General features: G+C 38.4%; 6 protein-coding genes across 6 annotated transcripts; 5 read left to right on the top strand and 1 right to left on the bottom strand. All coding sequences in view use genetic code 12, as the record gives it.

Annotated features, from left to right (window-relative positions):
• Window positions 1-819: 819 nt before the first annotated feature.
• Window positions 820-2215, top strand: PVL30_004770 (uncharacterized protein; the record flags this gene model as incomplete). Its single annotated transcript, XM_061119607.1, has 2 exons — window positions 820-2025; window positions 2063-2215. The coding sequence occupies 2 exons, from the start codon at window positions 820-822 to the stop codon at window positions 2213-2215; spliced, it is 1359 nt and encodes a 452-aa protein (XP_060975590.1).
• A 2554-nt stretch (window positions 2216-4769) lies between these two features.
• PVL30_004769 (uncharacterized protein) lies at window positions 4770-5788 on the top strand (the record flags this gene model as incomplete). The annotated part of the gene is made up of 2 exons (XM_061119606.1): window positions 4770-5265; window positions 5472-5788. The coding sequence occupies 2 exons, from the start codon at window positions 4770-4772 to the stop codon at window positions 5786-5788; spliced, it is 813 nt and encodes a 270-aa protein (XP_060975589.1).
• Window positions 5789-5912: 124 nt separating this feature from the next.
• On the top strand, window positions 5913-6183 carry PVL30_004768 (uncharacterized protein; the record flags this gene model as incomplete). The annotated part of the gene is made up of 2 exons (XM_061119605.1): window positions 5913-5993; window positions 6031-6183. 2 exons carry the CDS (start codon window positions 5913-5915, stop codon window positions 6181-6183), a joined length of 234 nt encoding a protein of 77 aa, XP_060975588.1.
• Window positions 6184-8740: 2557 nt separating this feature from the next.
• On the top strand, window positions 8741-10262 carry PVL30_004767 (uncharacterized protein; the record flags this gene model as incomplete). Its single annotated transcript, XM_061119604.1, has 2 exons — window positions 8741-10050; window positions 10229-10262. 2 exons carry the CDS (start codon window positions 8741-8743, stop codon window positions 10260-10262), a joined length of 1344 nt encoding a protein of 447 aa, XP_060975587.1.
• A 615-nt stretch (window positions 10263-10877) lies between these two features.
• Window positions 10878-11711, bottom strand: PVL30_004766 (uncharacterized protein; the record flags this gene model as incomplete). The annotated part of the gene is made up of 2 exons (XM_061119603.1): window positions 10878-11212; window positions 11669-11711. 2 exons carry the CDS (start codon window positions 11709-11711, stop codon window positions 10878-10880), a joined length of 378 nt encoding a protein of 125 aa, XP_060975586.1.
• A 1273-nt stretch (window positions 11712-12984) lies between these two features.
• PVL30_004765 (uncharacterized protein) lies at window positions 12985-14217 on the top strand (the record flags this gene model as incomplete). The annotated part of the gene is made up of 1 exon (XM_001524857.1): window positions 12985-14217. The coding sequence occupies one exon, from the start codon at window positions 12985-12987 to the stop codon at window positions 14215-14217; it is 1233 nt and encodes a 410-aa protein (XP_001524907.2).
• Between the last annotated feature and the right edge of the window lie 1980 nt (window positions 14218-16197).

Here is a 16197-nt window from a genome sequence, read left to right as displayed (position 1 = left end):
GCGCAATCGCTGTCATTGCAAACTAGAGTATCTCGGACTGGAGTATGTGTATGTGTGCGCGCACGTGAGCTGCTTTAAACGAGTCAACCTAAGATACACGTAAGATGGACGCGCGTGGGTGCGTGTGTACTTTACAAAAAACTTTACAAAAGCCACTACAGTGGGCAGCTGAGCCCACAATTGTCCTCAAACTTCAGCAGAAAAGACTTTTCCCGTAAATTCGCACCAAACTCAGGGGAATAATCAACACGCACAAACAATTCTCGACGGATTGCCGTCAAACTTGCAAAGAATCGAGAATTGTTCGTAGAGATAGGATGCATTGCAGGATGTATAAGGCTGTGGGTAATGTTGAGCTATCTTGCATCCAAATACATAATTCATCCACTCTGGTTGTCCACTTTCTGCTACAGCCACACGCTATTGGCAGCACCCCGTTTTGCAGCACCCATTTGGTTTTTTGTTACGATGCATTTGGTAGCACATACAATTGCACACACACTGCTGAGCTACCAGAAGGGATTTCCTCGCCGTTCTGTTCCCCTCACTTCCTCGCGGGTTTTGCAACCACAATGTATATGGCATAACACAATTTACTTGTTAATCCCCAACCACAAGGCGTGACTGGAGGGCTACCTGGTGAAGTATAAATATCCACAAACAAAACCCTTGTGACCTCAAACCTTCTTTTACCCTTTTCTTCTTCTTCTTCTTCTTCTTTCTTTTACCACAATTAAACACACAACCAAGCCTTACTCGACAACATTAACCAGATTTTACAATCAATAATTTAGTAAGACTACAATTTAAAAATTAACAATGCCCTTTTTTAATAAATGTTTTCAAAACGTCTTTGCAAAGGATTCCAAACCTTTTTACTTTTCCAAAAAACTTGGATCTCAACTGCCTGTCCAAGAATCTATAATTCCAGAAGAGGCCGAAAGGTTTCTCATTGCTGAAGGTGTTAGACGCTCCACAATTGCCGGTGAGAAAAGACCGTGCAAAAGAGGTGATGTTTTCAAAGTGTCCTTGCTGTTCCAGGGGTTGAGGACAAAATTCAAATCGTTCAACCCAAAGATGTTCCAATGGATGAAATGGTTGCAGCAAGTAAACGACACCGATTTTATACAATCGTTTGTTTCGAAGCAACATTCTGTGGTTAGAATTGGTGAGTCTGCATTTACATCTGCTGATAAAAAGTATCTCATCTACAGAGTTTCAAAGGAACACTTTGAAGAAATTGAAAGTGAAGTTGCAAATTCAACTACTCTCTGGGAAGAAGATTTAGTTTTGCCTCCATATCTTCATCTTTTTAGTATGAAGGTCTATGATGAGGACAGGTACTATACTATAAGCCCTGTTCTTGACAACAAGGCTGATAGGGAGTACCCTTCGGAACAAGACACAAACAGCGCTAACTACACAAACAGCGCTAATTACACAAACAACACTAGTTACACAAACAACACCAATTACACAAACAACACCAACGACGCTAACAACGCTAACAACGCTAACAAGACCAACAACACCAACAACACCAACAACACCAACAACACCAACAACACCAACAACACCAACAACACCAACAACACCAACAACACCAACAACACCAACAACACCAACAACACCAACAACACCAACAACACCAACAACACCAACAACACCAACAACACCAACAACAACAACACCAACAACACCAACAACACCAACAACACCAACAACACCAACAACACCAACAACACCAACAACACCAACAACAACACCAACAACAACAACAACAACAACACCAACACCAACAACACCAACAACACCAATGATGCTAACTACATAAGTGATTTCATTTCTACACGAAACACTTGCTATACCAATGAAGCTTTGTCTACTGCGCATTGTTCCCGCACGTCGTGGCAACACATATACTGTATTGATCAAGATAGTATAATGGGCACTATCGGGATTCCAATGCTTGCCGAGGAGAGGGAGAATCTACTCTTAAAGCTTTCACAACAAACAAAACATCTTGTAGCTCAAAAGAAAACAAACTACAAGCTTGTTATAGGAATTGTCTTTAATGAGAAAATTCGACCAAAAATCCAAGTTTGGTTTGACGCCCACCACCGAATTTATAAGGGAGAGGGCAGGATTAAGACTCTCTTCAGGTTTGGCAAAGCAAAGGCCAGAACACCTGAAGAGTATGCTTCATGGTTGCTAGAAAGTTTAGATCAACACATTGAGGTTATAGAGGGGGAACTACATCCAGAAAACTTTGAAATCACGACACCACCCCTAAGTATCAGCCTCACTTGCTTCCTAAATAGCATTAAAGCGAGTTTCAAAAAGGTTTTTAAACTCTTTTTGAATCTATCCAAGGCTCTGCGAATTGCAGAACTTGGACAAAGCTTAATTAATGCTAAAAATAAAAAACTAAAAAAACCAGAAAAACTAAAAAAACCAAAAAAACGAAAAAAACGAAAAAAAAGAAAAAAAAAAACACGAAAAAAAAAGGGATTAAGACCGAAGTTAAAAGACACCTTGATCCTGATGCTATTCCAGATGCTATTCATCTTATTGATCCTGATGCTGTTCCTAAAGCTATTTCTGATGTTACCTCTGTTGCTGCTTCACGGATGACTATATCACAAACCCAACCATGATCCCAAAGCAGGGGAGCCCACCGACCTCTGCTACCGTTTCCCATAGCCTACCACAACATTGCACTAGTGTAGCTGCCGACTCACACATTTATTCTGAACTTGGCAGATCCTGCGACAAAATGGCGCCTTTGTCGTATGATCTTGTACGGGGGACGAAAAATGTGGAGGACGCATATGCACTAGGGGTATCAACAAGGCACAGCGGGATCATAGAATCACAGGTTGAGTTGTATAAGTCACCGTGCAAGTTGTTTCAGATGGTGCAGAAGAAATGCTTGTGGAATCAGCTCTCGGGGATTAATTTTGCTACATAATAATCATTGTTTGCTCGTGGTGGAATAGCTTTACTACCACTACTACTACTGCTCCCACCACCACTACTATTAATATTCATCATAGAAATCATAGAAATCATAGAAATCATAGAAATCATAGAAATCATAGAAATCATAGAAATCATAGAAATCATAGAAATCATAGAAATCATAGAAATCATAGAAATCATAGAAATCATAGAAATCATAGAAATCATAGAAATCATAGAAGTCATAGAAATCATAGAAATCATAGAAATTATAGAAATTATAGAAATTATAGAAATCATAGAAATTATAGAAATTATAGAAATTATAGAAATTATAGAAATTATAGAAATTATAGAAATTATAGAAATTATAGAAATTATAGAAATTATAGAAATTATAGAAATCATAGAAATAATAGAAATCGTAGAAATCATATTTGGCATAGTGTGTGCTATCCAGTGTCGACCAAACTCAAAGCATGCGCTTCAAAGTTGTCAAAAATTTAACCGGTGTTATTTCTGGTGGTGTTGCTGATGCTGTTCCTGCTATTGCTGTTCCTAATATTGCTGCTGCTGCTCGATGGCCAACTATATCACAAACCCAGCCATGATCCCCAAGAAGGAGAGCTCACCAAAAAGTGTGCCCGTGTTCATACACCACAAAGGGCCCTGCTACTACTTATCTTATCCGTCACTGGCACGCACACACTTTTGGTATCTCCCATTGCACCTGCATCTACACTCGTTCAATATATACAGCTTTCACTCGTTTTCAGGAACACATCATGGTGAGGGACTCAGTGAGTTTTGCTACTAATATATGCACTTTTTTTTCTAATATTAACACACCTTTCTGTTTATGTATACACTCTGCTATTTGTAATTGAACCATTCTTCTATTTCGCACTCAGCCTACAAACGAAAGTAAACACTAAAATTTACGACCTAGTTGTTGTTGTTCTTCTCAAATTGAACGTTCTGTATATTTCGCGCAATCGCTGTCATTGCAAACTAGAGTATCTCGGACTGGAGTATGTGTATGTGTGCGCGCACGTGAGCTGCTTTAAACGAGTCAACCTAAGATACACGTAAGATGGACGCGCGTGGGTGCGTGTGTACTTTACAAAAAACTTTACAAAAGCCACTACAGTGGGCAGCTGAGCCCACAATTGTCCTCAAACTTCAGCAGAAAAGACTTTTCCCGTAAATTCGCACCAAACTCAGGGGAATAATCAACACGCACAAACAATTCTCGACGGATTGCCGTCAAACTTGCAAAGAATCGAGAATTGTTCGTAGAGATAGGATGCATTGCAGGATGTATAAGGCTGTGGGTAATGTTGAGCTATCTTGCATCCAAATACATAATTCATCCACTCTGGTTGTCCACTTTCTGCTACAGCCACACGCTATTGGCAGCACCCCGTTTTGCAGCACCCATTTGGTTTTTTGTTACGATGCATTTGGTAGCACATACAATTGCACACACACTGCTGAGCTACCAGAAGGGATTTCCTCGCCGTTCTGTTCCCCTCACTTCCTCGCGGGTTTTGCAACCACAATGTATATGGCATAACACAATTTACTTGTTAATCCCCAACCACAAGGCGTGACTGGAGGGCTACCTGGTGAAGTATAAATATCCACAAACAAAACCCTTGTGACCTCAAACCTTCTTTTACCCTTTTCTTCTTCTTCTTCTTCTTCTTTCTTTTACCACAATTAAACACACAACCAAGCCTTACTCGACAACATTAACCAGATTTTACAATCAATAATTTAGTAAGACTACAATTTAAAAATTAACAATGCCCTTTTTTAATAAATGTTTTCAAAACGTCTTTGCAAAGGATTCCAAACCTTTTTACTTTTCCAAAAAACTTGGATCTCAACTGCCTGTCCAAGAATCTATAATTCCAGAAGAGGCCGAAAGGTTTCTCATTGCTGAAGGTGTTAGACGCTCCACAATTGCCGGTGAGAAAAGACCGTGCAAAAGAGGTGATGTTTTCAAAGTGTCCTTGCTGTTCCAGGGGTTGAGGACAAAATTCAAATCGTTCAACCCAAAGATGTTCCAATGGATGAAATGGTTGCAGCAAGTAAACGACACCGATTTTATACAATCGTTTGTTTCGAAGCAACATTCTGTGGTTAGAATTGGTGAGTCTGCATTTACATCTGCTGATAAAAAGTATCTCATCTACAGAGTTTCAAAGGAACACTTTGAAGAAATTGAAAGTGAAGTTGCAAATTCAACTACTCTCTGGGAAGAAGATTTAGTTTTGCCTCCATATCTTCATCTTTTTAGTATGAAGGTCTATGATGAGGACAGGTACTATACTATAAGCCCTGTTCTTGACAACAAGGCTGATAGGGAGTACCCTTCGGAACAAGACACAAACAGCGCTAACTACACAAACAGCGCTAATTACACAAACAACACTAGTTACACAAACAACACCAATTACACAAACAACACCAACGACGCTAACAACGCTAACAACGCTAACAAGACCAACAACACCAACAACACCAACAACACCAACAACACCAACAACACCAACAACACCAACAACACCAACAACACCAACAACACCAACAACACCAACAACACCAACAACACCAACAACACCAACAACACCAACAACACCAACAACACCAACAACACCAACAACACCAACAACACCAACAACACCAACAACAACAACACCAACAACACCAACAACACCAACAACACCAACAACACCAACAACACCAACAACACCAACAACAACACCAACAACAACAACAACAACAACACCAACACCAACAACACCAACAACACCAATGATGCTAACTACATAAGTGATTTCATTTCTACACGAAACACTTGCTATACCAATGAAGCTTTGTCTACTGCGCATTGTTCCCGCACGTCGTGGCAACACATATACTGTATTGATCAAGATAGTATAATGGGCACTATCGGGATTCCAATGCTTGCCGAGGAGAGGGAGAATCTACTCTTAAAGCTTTCACAACAAACAAAACATCTTGTAGCTCAAAAGAAAACAAACTACAAGCTTGTTATAGGAATTGTCTTTAATGAGAAAATTCGACCAAAAATCCAAGTTTGGTTTGACGCCCACCACCGAATTTATAAGGGAGAGGGCAGGATTAAGACTCTCTTCAGGTTTGGCAAAGCAAAGGCCAGAACACCTGAAGAGTATGCTTCATGGTTGCTAGAAAGTTTAGATCAACACATTGAGGTTATAGAGGGGGAACTACATCCAGAAAACTTTGAAATCACGACACCACCCCTAAGTATCAGCCTCACTTGCTTCCTAAATAGCATTAAAGCGAGTTTCAAAAAGGTTTTTAAACTCTTTTTGAATCTATCCAAGGCTCTGCGAATTGCAGAACTTGGACAAAGCTTAATTAATGCTAAAAATAAAAAACTAAAAAAACCAGAAAAACTAAAAAAACCAAAAAAACGAAAAAAACGAAAAAAAAGAAAAAAAAAAACACGAAAAAAAAAGGGATTAAGACCGAAGTTAAAAGACACCTTGATCCTGATGCTATTCCAGATGCTATTCATCTTATTGATCCTGATGCTGTTCCTAAAGCTATTTCTGATGTTACCTCTGTTGCTGCTTCACGGATGACTATATCACAAACCCAACCATGATCCCAAAGCAGGGGAGCCCACCGACCTCTGCTACCGTTTCCCATAGCCTACCACAACATTGCACTAGTGTAGCTGCCGACTCACACATTTATTCTGAACTTGGCAGATCCTGCGACAAAATGGCGCCTTTGTCGTATGATCTTGTACGGGGGACGAAAAATGTGGAGGACGCATATGCACTAGGGGTATCAACAAGGCACAGCGGGATCATAGAATCACAGGTTGAGTTGTATAAGTCACCGTGCAAGTTGTTTCAGATGGTGCAGAAGAAATGCTTGTGGAATCAGCTCTCGGGGATTAATTTTGCTACATAATAATCATTGTTTGCTCGTGGTGGAATAGCTTTACTACCACTACTACTACTGCTCCCACCACCACTACTATTAATATTCATCATAGAAATCATAGAAATCATAGAAATCATAGAAATCATAGAAATCATAGAAATCATAGAAATCATAGAAATCATAGAAATCATAGAAATCATAGAAATCATAGAAATCATAGAAATCATAGAAATCATAGAAATCATAGAAGTCATAGAAATCATAGAAATCATAGAAATCATAGAAATTATAGAAATTATAGAAATTATAGAAATTATAGAAATCATAGAAATTATAGAAATTATAGAAATTATAGAAATTATAGAAATTATAGAAATTATAGAAATTATAGAAATTATAGAAATTATAGAAATTATAGAAATCATAGAAATAATAGAAATCGTAGAAATCATATTTGGCATAGTGTGTGCTATCCAGTGTCGACCAAACTCAAAGCATGCGCTTCAAAGTTGTCAAAAATTTAACCGGTGTTATTTCTGGTGGTGTTGCTGATGCTGTTCCTGCTATTGCTGTTCCTAATATTGCTGCTGCTGCTCGATGGCCAACTATATCACAAACCCAGCCATGATCCCCAAGAAGGAGAGCTCACCAAAAAGTGTGCCCGTGTTCATACACCACAAAGGGCCCTGCTACTACTTATCTTATCCGTCACTGGCACGCACACACTTTTGGTATCTCCCATTGCACCTGCATCTACACTCGTTCAATATATACAGCTTTCACTCGTTTTCAGGAACACATCATGGTGAGGGACTCAGTGAGTTTTGCTACTAATATATGCACTTTTTTTTCTAATATTAACACACCTTTCTGTTTATGTATACACTCTGCTATTTGTAATTGAACCATTCTTCTATTTCGCACTCAGCCTACAAACGAAAGTAAACACTAAAATTTACGACCTAGTTGTTGTTGTTCTTCTCAAATTGAACGTTCTGTATATTTCGCGCAATCGCTGTCATTGCAAACTAGAGTATCTCGGACTGGAGTATGTGTATGTGTGCGCGCACGTGAGCTGCTTTAAACGAGTCAACCTAAGATACACGTAAGATGGACGCGCGTGGGTGCGTGTGTACTTTACAAAAAACTTTACAAAAGCCACTACAGTGGGCAGCTGAGCCCACAATTGTCCTCAAACTTCAGCAGAAAAGACTTTTCCCGTAAATTCGCACCAAACTCAGGGGAATAATCAACACGCACAAACAATTCTCGACGGATTGCCGTCAAACTTGCAAAGAATCGAGAATTGTTCGTAGAGATAGGATGCATTGCAGGATGTATAAGGCTGTGGGTAATGTTGAGCTATCTTGCATCCAAATACATAATTCATCCACTCTGGTTGTCCACTTTCTGCTACAGCCACACGCTATTGGCAGCACCCCGTTTTGCAGCACCCATTTGGTTTTTTGTTACGATGCATTTGGTAGCACATACAATTGCACACACACTGCTGAGCTACCAGAAGGGATTTCCTCGCCGTTCTGTTCCCCTCACTTCCTCGCGGGTTTTGCAACCACAATGTATATGGCATAACACAATTTACTTGTTAATCCCCAACCACAAGGCGTGACTGGAGGGCTACCTGGTGAAGTATAAATATCCACAAACAAAACCCTTGTGACCTCAAACCTTCTTTTACCCTTTTCTTCTTCTTCTTCTTCTTCTTCTTTCTTTTACCACAATTAAACACACAACCAAGCCTTACTCGACAACATTAACCAGATTTTACAATCAATAATTTAGTAAGACTACAATTTAAAAATTAACAATGCCCTTTTTTAATAAATGTTTTCAAAACGTCTTTGCAAAGGATTCCAAACCTTTTTACTTTTCCAAAAAACTTGGATCTCAACTGCCTGTCCAAGAATCTATAATTCCAGAAGAGGCCGAAAGGTTTCTCATTGCTGAAGGTGTTAGACGCTCCACAATTGCCGGTAAGAAAAGACCGTGCAAAAGAGGTGATGTTTTCAAAGTGTCCTTGCTGTTCCAGGGGTTGAGGACAAAATTCAAATCGTTCAACCCAAAGATGTTCCAATGGATGAAATGGTTGCAGCAAGTAAACGACACCGATTTTATACAATCGTTTGTTTCGAAGCAACATTCTGTGGTTAGAATTGGTGAGTCTGCATTTACATCTGCTGATAAAAAGTATCTCATCTACAGAGTTTCAAAGGAACACTTTGAAGAAATTGAAAGTGAAGTTGCAAATTCAACTACTCTCTGGGAAGAAGATTTAGTTTTGCCTCCATATCTTCATCTTTTTAGTATGAAGGTCTATGATGAGGACAGGTACTATACTATAAGCCCTGTTCTTGACAACAAGGCTGATAGGGAGTACCCTTCGGAACAAGACACAAACAGCGCTAACTACACAAACAGCGCTAATTACACAAACAACACTAATTACACAAACAACACTAATTACACAAACAACACTAATTACACAAACAACACCAACAACACCAACAACACCAACAACACCAACAACACCAACAACACCAACAACACCAACAACACCAACAACACCAACAACACCAACAACACCAACAACACCAACGACACCAACAACACCAACAACACCAACAACACCAACAACACTATCCTCATCAACAACACCAACAACACCAACAACACCAACAACACCAACGACACCAACAACACCAACAACACCAACAACACTATCCTCATCAACAACACCAATGATGCTAACTACATAAGTGATTTCATTTCTACACGAAACACTTGCTATACCAATGAAGCTTTGTCTACTGCGCATTGTTCCCGCACGTCGTGGCAACACATATACTGTATTGACCAAGATAGTATAATGGGCACTATCGGGATTCCAATGCTTGCCGAGGAGAGGGAGAATCTACTCTTAAAGCTTTCACAACAAACAAAACATCTTGTAGCTCAAAAGAGAACAAACTACAAGCTTGTTATAGGAATTGTCTTTAATGAGAAAATTCGACCAAAAATCCAAGTTTGGTTTGACGCCCACCACCGAATTTATAAGGGAGAGGGCAGGATTAAGACTCTCTTCAGGTTTGGCAAAGCAAAGGCCAGAACACCTGAAGAGTATGCTTCATGGTTGCTAGAAAGTTTAGATCAACACATTGAGGTTATCGAGGGGGAACTACATCCAGAAAACTTTGAAATCACGACACCACCCCTAAGTACCAGCCTCACTTGCTTCCTAAATAGCATTAAAGCGAGTTTCAAAAAGGTTTTTAAACTCTTTTTGAATCTATCCAAGGCTCTGCGAATTGCAGAACTTGGACAAAGCTTAATTAATGCTAAAAATAAAAAACTAAAAAAACCAAAAAAACGAAAAAAAAGAAAAAAAAGAAAAAAAAAAACACGAAAAAAAAAGGGATTAAGACCGAAGTTAAAAGACACCTTGATCCTGATGCTATTCCAGATGCTATTCATCTTATTGATCCTGATGCTGTTCCTAAAGCTATTTCTGATGTTACCTCTGTTGCTGCTTCACGGATGACTATATCACAAACCCAACCATGATCCCAAAGCAGGGGAGCCCACCGACCTCTGCTACCGTTTCCCATAGCCTACCACAACATTGCACTAGTGTAGCTGCCGACTCACACATTTATTCTGAACTTGGCAGATCCTGCGACAAAATGGCGCCTTTGTCGTATGATCTTGTACGGGGGACGAAAAATGTGGAGGACGCATATGCACTAGGGGTATCAACAAGGCACAGCGGGATCATAGAATCACAGGTTGAGTTGTATAAGTCACTGTGCAAGTTGTTTCAGATGGTACAGAAGAAATGCTTGTGGAATCAGTTCTCGGGGTTTAATTTTGCTACATAATAATCATTGTTTGCTCGTGGTGGAATAGCTTTACTACCACTACTACTACTGCTACCACCACCACTACTATTAATATTTATCATAGAAATCATAGAAATCATAGAAATCATAGAAATCATAGAAATCATAGAAATCATAGAAATCATAGAAATCATAGAAATCATAGAAATCATAGAAATCATAGAAATCATAGAAATCATAGAAATCATAGAAATCATAGAAATCATAGAAATCATAGAAATCATAGAAATCATAGAAATCATAGAAATCATAGAAATCATAGAAATCATAGAAATCATAGAAATCATAGAAATCATAGAAATCATAGAAATCATAGAAATCATAGAAATCATAGAAATCATAGAAATCATAGAAATCGTAGAAATCGTAGAAATCGTAGAAATCTTAGAAATCATATTTGGCATAGTGTGTGCTATCCAGTGTCGACCAAACTCAAAGCATGCGCTTCAAAGTTGTCAAAAATTTTACTGGTGTTATTTCTGGTGGTGTTGCTAATGCTGTTCCTGCTATTGCTGTTCCTGCTATTGCTGTTCCTGCTATTGCTGTTCCTAATATTGCTGCTGCTGCTCCATGGCCAACTATATCACAAACCCAGCCATGATCCCCAAGAAGGAGAGCTCGCCAAAAAGTGTGCCCGTGTTCAAACACCACAAAGGGCCCTGCTACTACTTATCTTATCCGTCACTGGCACGCACACACTTTTGGTATCTCCCATTGCACCTGCATCTACACTCGTTCAATATATACAGCTTTCACTCGTTTTCAGGAATACATCATGGTGAGGGACTCAGTGAGTTTTGCTACTAATATATGCACTTTTTTTTCTAATATTAACACACCTTTCTGTTTTTGTATACACTCTGCTATTTGTAATTGAACCATTCTTCTATTTCGCACTCAGCCTTCAGAGAAAGAATAAATAGTACTCGTAATAATGCGACACACATTTGACGCTTTGTGCCCTCGTCTCCATTAAGTGGATAAATGGTTAATAGTATACGACATGGGAAACTTGAAACTTCAAATGAAATTAGCTAGTATATAGGAACCCAAAGTGGTAAAATAAAATTTTCACAATTATATAGAAACATCGCTAACATACAAGTTTTTATAAGGTCATCTACATTGAACGCAAATCACTTGGTGAACATGTGGAGTGACGACCCTCACGATTCCCATTACTAGTGACTTTTTATGAGACAATTTATTTTAGTAACTTATGAGCATCGAGACCTTTATAGGTGCAATCAGTGACAATTACAGGTAATTGAAATACAGCCTATTAGGTCACGAACTCAAACCGCTGGTATCGGTGAGCTACCAGCTCGAATTGGTGCTGAGCGGTCTTACGTTAATTACTTGTAACTGTGCTATGCGACAGGCTCTCTAAGTTTGTTTTTTTTTCATCGCCAGATACAATCGCAAACTGCAGGGTATTCCACTATAACTATTTATAGAGATATACCTGACTCAAAGTACGAACTCCTTTCTCCTCTACACTTCAATTACCAATACCGATACTACATCGAAAAGTTTCAAGTTATTGGAGTATGTGAATGAAACAAAAATCGAGTGCAGTCTTGGGGGGGGGGGGAGGATAAGTAGTATTCAATTTAATATTTGGTCTCAGCAGAACGGAAATAAGGAAAAAATTATGGGGAAATGTCCGAGATTTGTGGTACTTTCTTTGCCGACGTACTCCATTTTTAGCACCTCAACCGGGTCAAAAACCTCAATATAGGGGAGAAAAAGGATATCATATTTCAAATTTTTACAATATAACAATTCCCATTCAATATGTGCGTGAATACGTGAAAAGAGACATGTGTGGGGGAGAAAAAGGGGTGAGTGGGGAAAGGAACGACGCCGAGGGGGGGAAAAGAATGACGGATGAAGACAATATGCAGAAAAATTGTTGTTGAACAATAGAGCTTTAATAAGATCTAAGCCAAGTAAGAGACCAGTTTCCAACACTTTTTATAATAGTGTCTACTTATGTCTTTTTTCTTTTCAATGATATGAAATTGAAATTTTTGAACATTTTCTTCTTTATAATTAAACCAGTCCGAGGTTTGTTCTTTCTTTTTTTTTCTTCATTTTTTCTTAAGCTTTACTTCATTTTCCATTTAAGATTCACATATAACCAAATAATCTGATGATTTCGCTCAATGGTTTTTTTGTTTTGTTAAGCATCCCCATAAGGTTGTTGTGGACAATATTCAAGTACCCCTTTGTTGGCGGAGCTAACGAAAAGTATAAAAACAACCTCACAGCTTCCTTGAGGCTCGAGATGGCCAGAGGAGCACTTAAAATACCAATTTGCGATGCGGCTGTTATATCACTTAAAAATGCTGACGCTATCATCAACACAGTTGTTCCTAGCCGTGTTCCCTTTTTGGTTCAAGGCTTGAAAAAATATGGCCAACGTTTTGATAAGCAAAGTTTCTGGCTTGTTGAAGCTGAGGGCAGATCAAACGACGACCCTATTTTGATATACCTCCACGGAGGTGGCTACTATATCGACGTACAAAAGACCCAGATTGAGTCTGTGTTAGCTATCTATCATCTCCTCGAACCTAAAGCCAAAAGCAAATTGTCGATTCTTGATCTTGATTACAAATTGGTTTTTGAGGGTCACCATATCACCACGCAATTGTACCAGTTGGCAGAAACGTATGAAAAGCTTGTACGGGCAGGTAACACAAACATTATTCTTATGGGCGATTCTGCTGGTGGACACTTGGCAATAACATTTCTTCAATACTTGAAACAACTTGACTCAAAAGTCACTGTTTGGCCTCGCTCTGCTATACTTATCTCACCTTGGGTCAGAATAAGATCTGATCCAGCACACTACTTACCTGGAAACTCTTGGTATGATAACTCACCTCGTGATATGATTTCCTTTACAGGAATGCAACAAAAGAGCAGACAGGCTGCACTTGTGGGTAATCTTGATGTCGCAAACATGCTAGTCTCCCCAGGTAATTTACCCTACAAAAATAGTGATTGGGACGATATTCCAACACTTAACTACTCTGGCTACTCTGCATTTATCATATTGGGCGAGCACGAGCTGTTCAGAGACGATGTATTAGAGTGGAGCAAATACGCGGTGAAATCACCTTTAAGAAAACAAAGCAAGGACTCTGGAGGAATTTTGAATGAAACAGTTCATATTCATCGAAGTGGTTCATTCACAAACAATACGGGAGGTGCATATGTGGAAGTCGTTGTTGAGCCTTGGGGAATACATGACGCAGCCATGGTTGTGGAAAGCAATGTTGCATTTAAATTGGGCAACGACAAGTTGACTGTGGCTGATATTGATAACAACGAGTTTTTTGGCATCACTCGTATCGTAGACTTTTTGAACAAAATTTTGTAAATATATATATATATATATATATTTCTGATACAAAAGAGCCGGTCATGACTTATTCAGTATATATTTGAAAACAAAATTGTTGCAGCAGAGAAAATCTCTATTAAAATACATGATTTCTTTTGATAATTCAGCTCGCTGCATTACACAAAGAATCCTGACTTTCGTGCCATGACCATACAAAAACTTCATCTAGGCTTTCTGTATATAAAACAACATTATAATCAAAAGCCTTTTGTAACACTGTAACTTTGTTGCATTAAAAGTATGAGAAATATTTGGAGAGACCATGAGTATGAAACTCTGGATGCATATTCTGCACGTTATAATCGTCCCAATATATATTAAAATGGACAGAGTCGATTAAAGACTAGTCGTCACACATTGGTATTTATATGATTTACAGCTTCAACTAAAATGAGCATTGATTTAATATAGAGCTGCATGTTTGAATAGAATCTGTCCAATAACCATTCACGCAGTCTGCAAACAGATTCACAAAAATCATTTCTTTTCTCATTTATTAAAAAGAACACCATACAATGTATTTGTTAAAGACCCAAGTTTGGCAGCGCAATTTTGTTAAATTTAAGAAAAGTAATCACCATCTAACGGATCATTACATTTTGGTCATGATAGTACACTGCGCAAGAGATATTGTTGCCGGTCCTTTCAAGGCGAAAACCTCTTAAATTCACAACTTCTGGCTCATCAATCGTCAATACTTTGCTTTATGTTGGCTTTTGAAGTCTTCAGCAACCAGAAACTAAAACAACTTAGTTGCTAATAAGAAGGGAAACAACAAGGAGCCTACAAATAATGAACAAGTCTAGACTTCATGCCATTTTTACCACCAGCAAATAGTATCCGCTATTCAAAAATACCACTGTTGGCAAAGTATTGATATTGATATCCTCCTTAGACTATCCAAAAAGTAAAACCCTAATGACTAAAACTCTTAGAGGAAAAGAAGATCAAACTTGCAAAATAAACCTTGATGTCTATGTTTGTGCATACTTTCACTGCAGTCATTAATCCAGAAATAAAAGTTGGTTAACACGTTGCCGTCACAAACACCGTCTAACCTCGGTAAAAAAAATTGACATACAATAACTGCATTCGTTTCTCATTCTTAATACACAGTTTTATAGCCAATTGTTGTTAATCAATTGAGAGATCTCAACGGATGTGGAATACATTAAGACCAAAATGTTTTGTTACTCCAAGGTAACATCTGCACTAAATAAATCAGGCACACGCCTAACTCCACCAAACTCATCTTTAAATGCCAAAATCGAAGCTTCCAAATAAACGACATTGCCAATTCACTGGTTTATAAACTCTAACAAAACAATAATGTCCATTTCACTAAGTTTCAACGCCAGGATCAAATACAAGATGATACTAATATAACTGTAAAAAATGCAAATCAAAGATCATGTGAAAAAGACCAGTTCTTGCAGGGGGAAACATCTTCTCATTCAAATAAACCTTACCATATGAACAAAAAAACCCACTTCTTAGCAGTCCATTACACTCGACAACCCAATTAGTGCAAAACTACATAGAATCAAACCTCTTGTAATTCACAACAACTGTAAAACTTAACGAAAACATTACACCACCAACACAAAAATGTAGCAAGCAACAACCTAACATCCTTCTAAAATTAAAATCCATCTGAAAATTTTCTAGAACAAATTTCAACATATGAATATATTTGAAACATCATCCCACACTATTATCCGTTGAAAATCCTACCGTAGACAGACAATCCTAATATTGATGTAAACCACCTTAAAACACTACTGAAACCATTTTATGTCAAAACAATTTAAGTAAAAAATAAATGACAAGCAGCATGATCTTCATCTTAGCAACAGACTCGTTAGTTGCAATAAATATTCTACTAAGATGCCAAAGTCAACGAGAACAGCCTCTAACTCGAGCATACAACGCACTATACATAAAAGTGAATTGAAA

This window comes from Lodderomyces elongisporus, chromosome 6, assembly GCF_030384665.1.
Source record: "Lodderomyces elongisporus chromosome 6, complete sequence".
In the NCBI taxonomy this organism is placed as follows: Eukaryota; Fungi; Ascomycota; class Pichiomycetes; order Serinales; family Debaryomycetaceae; genus Lodderomyces; species Lodderomyces elongisporus.
The sequence above is the reverse complement of the archived record's forward strand: the minus strand, read 5'-3'. Positions and strand labels throughout refer to the sequence as shown.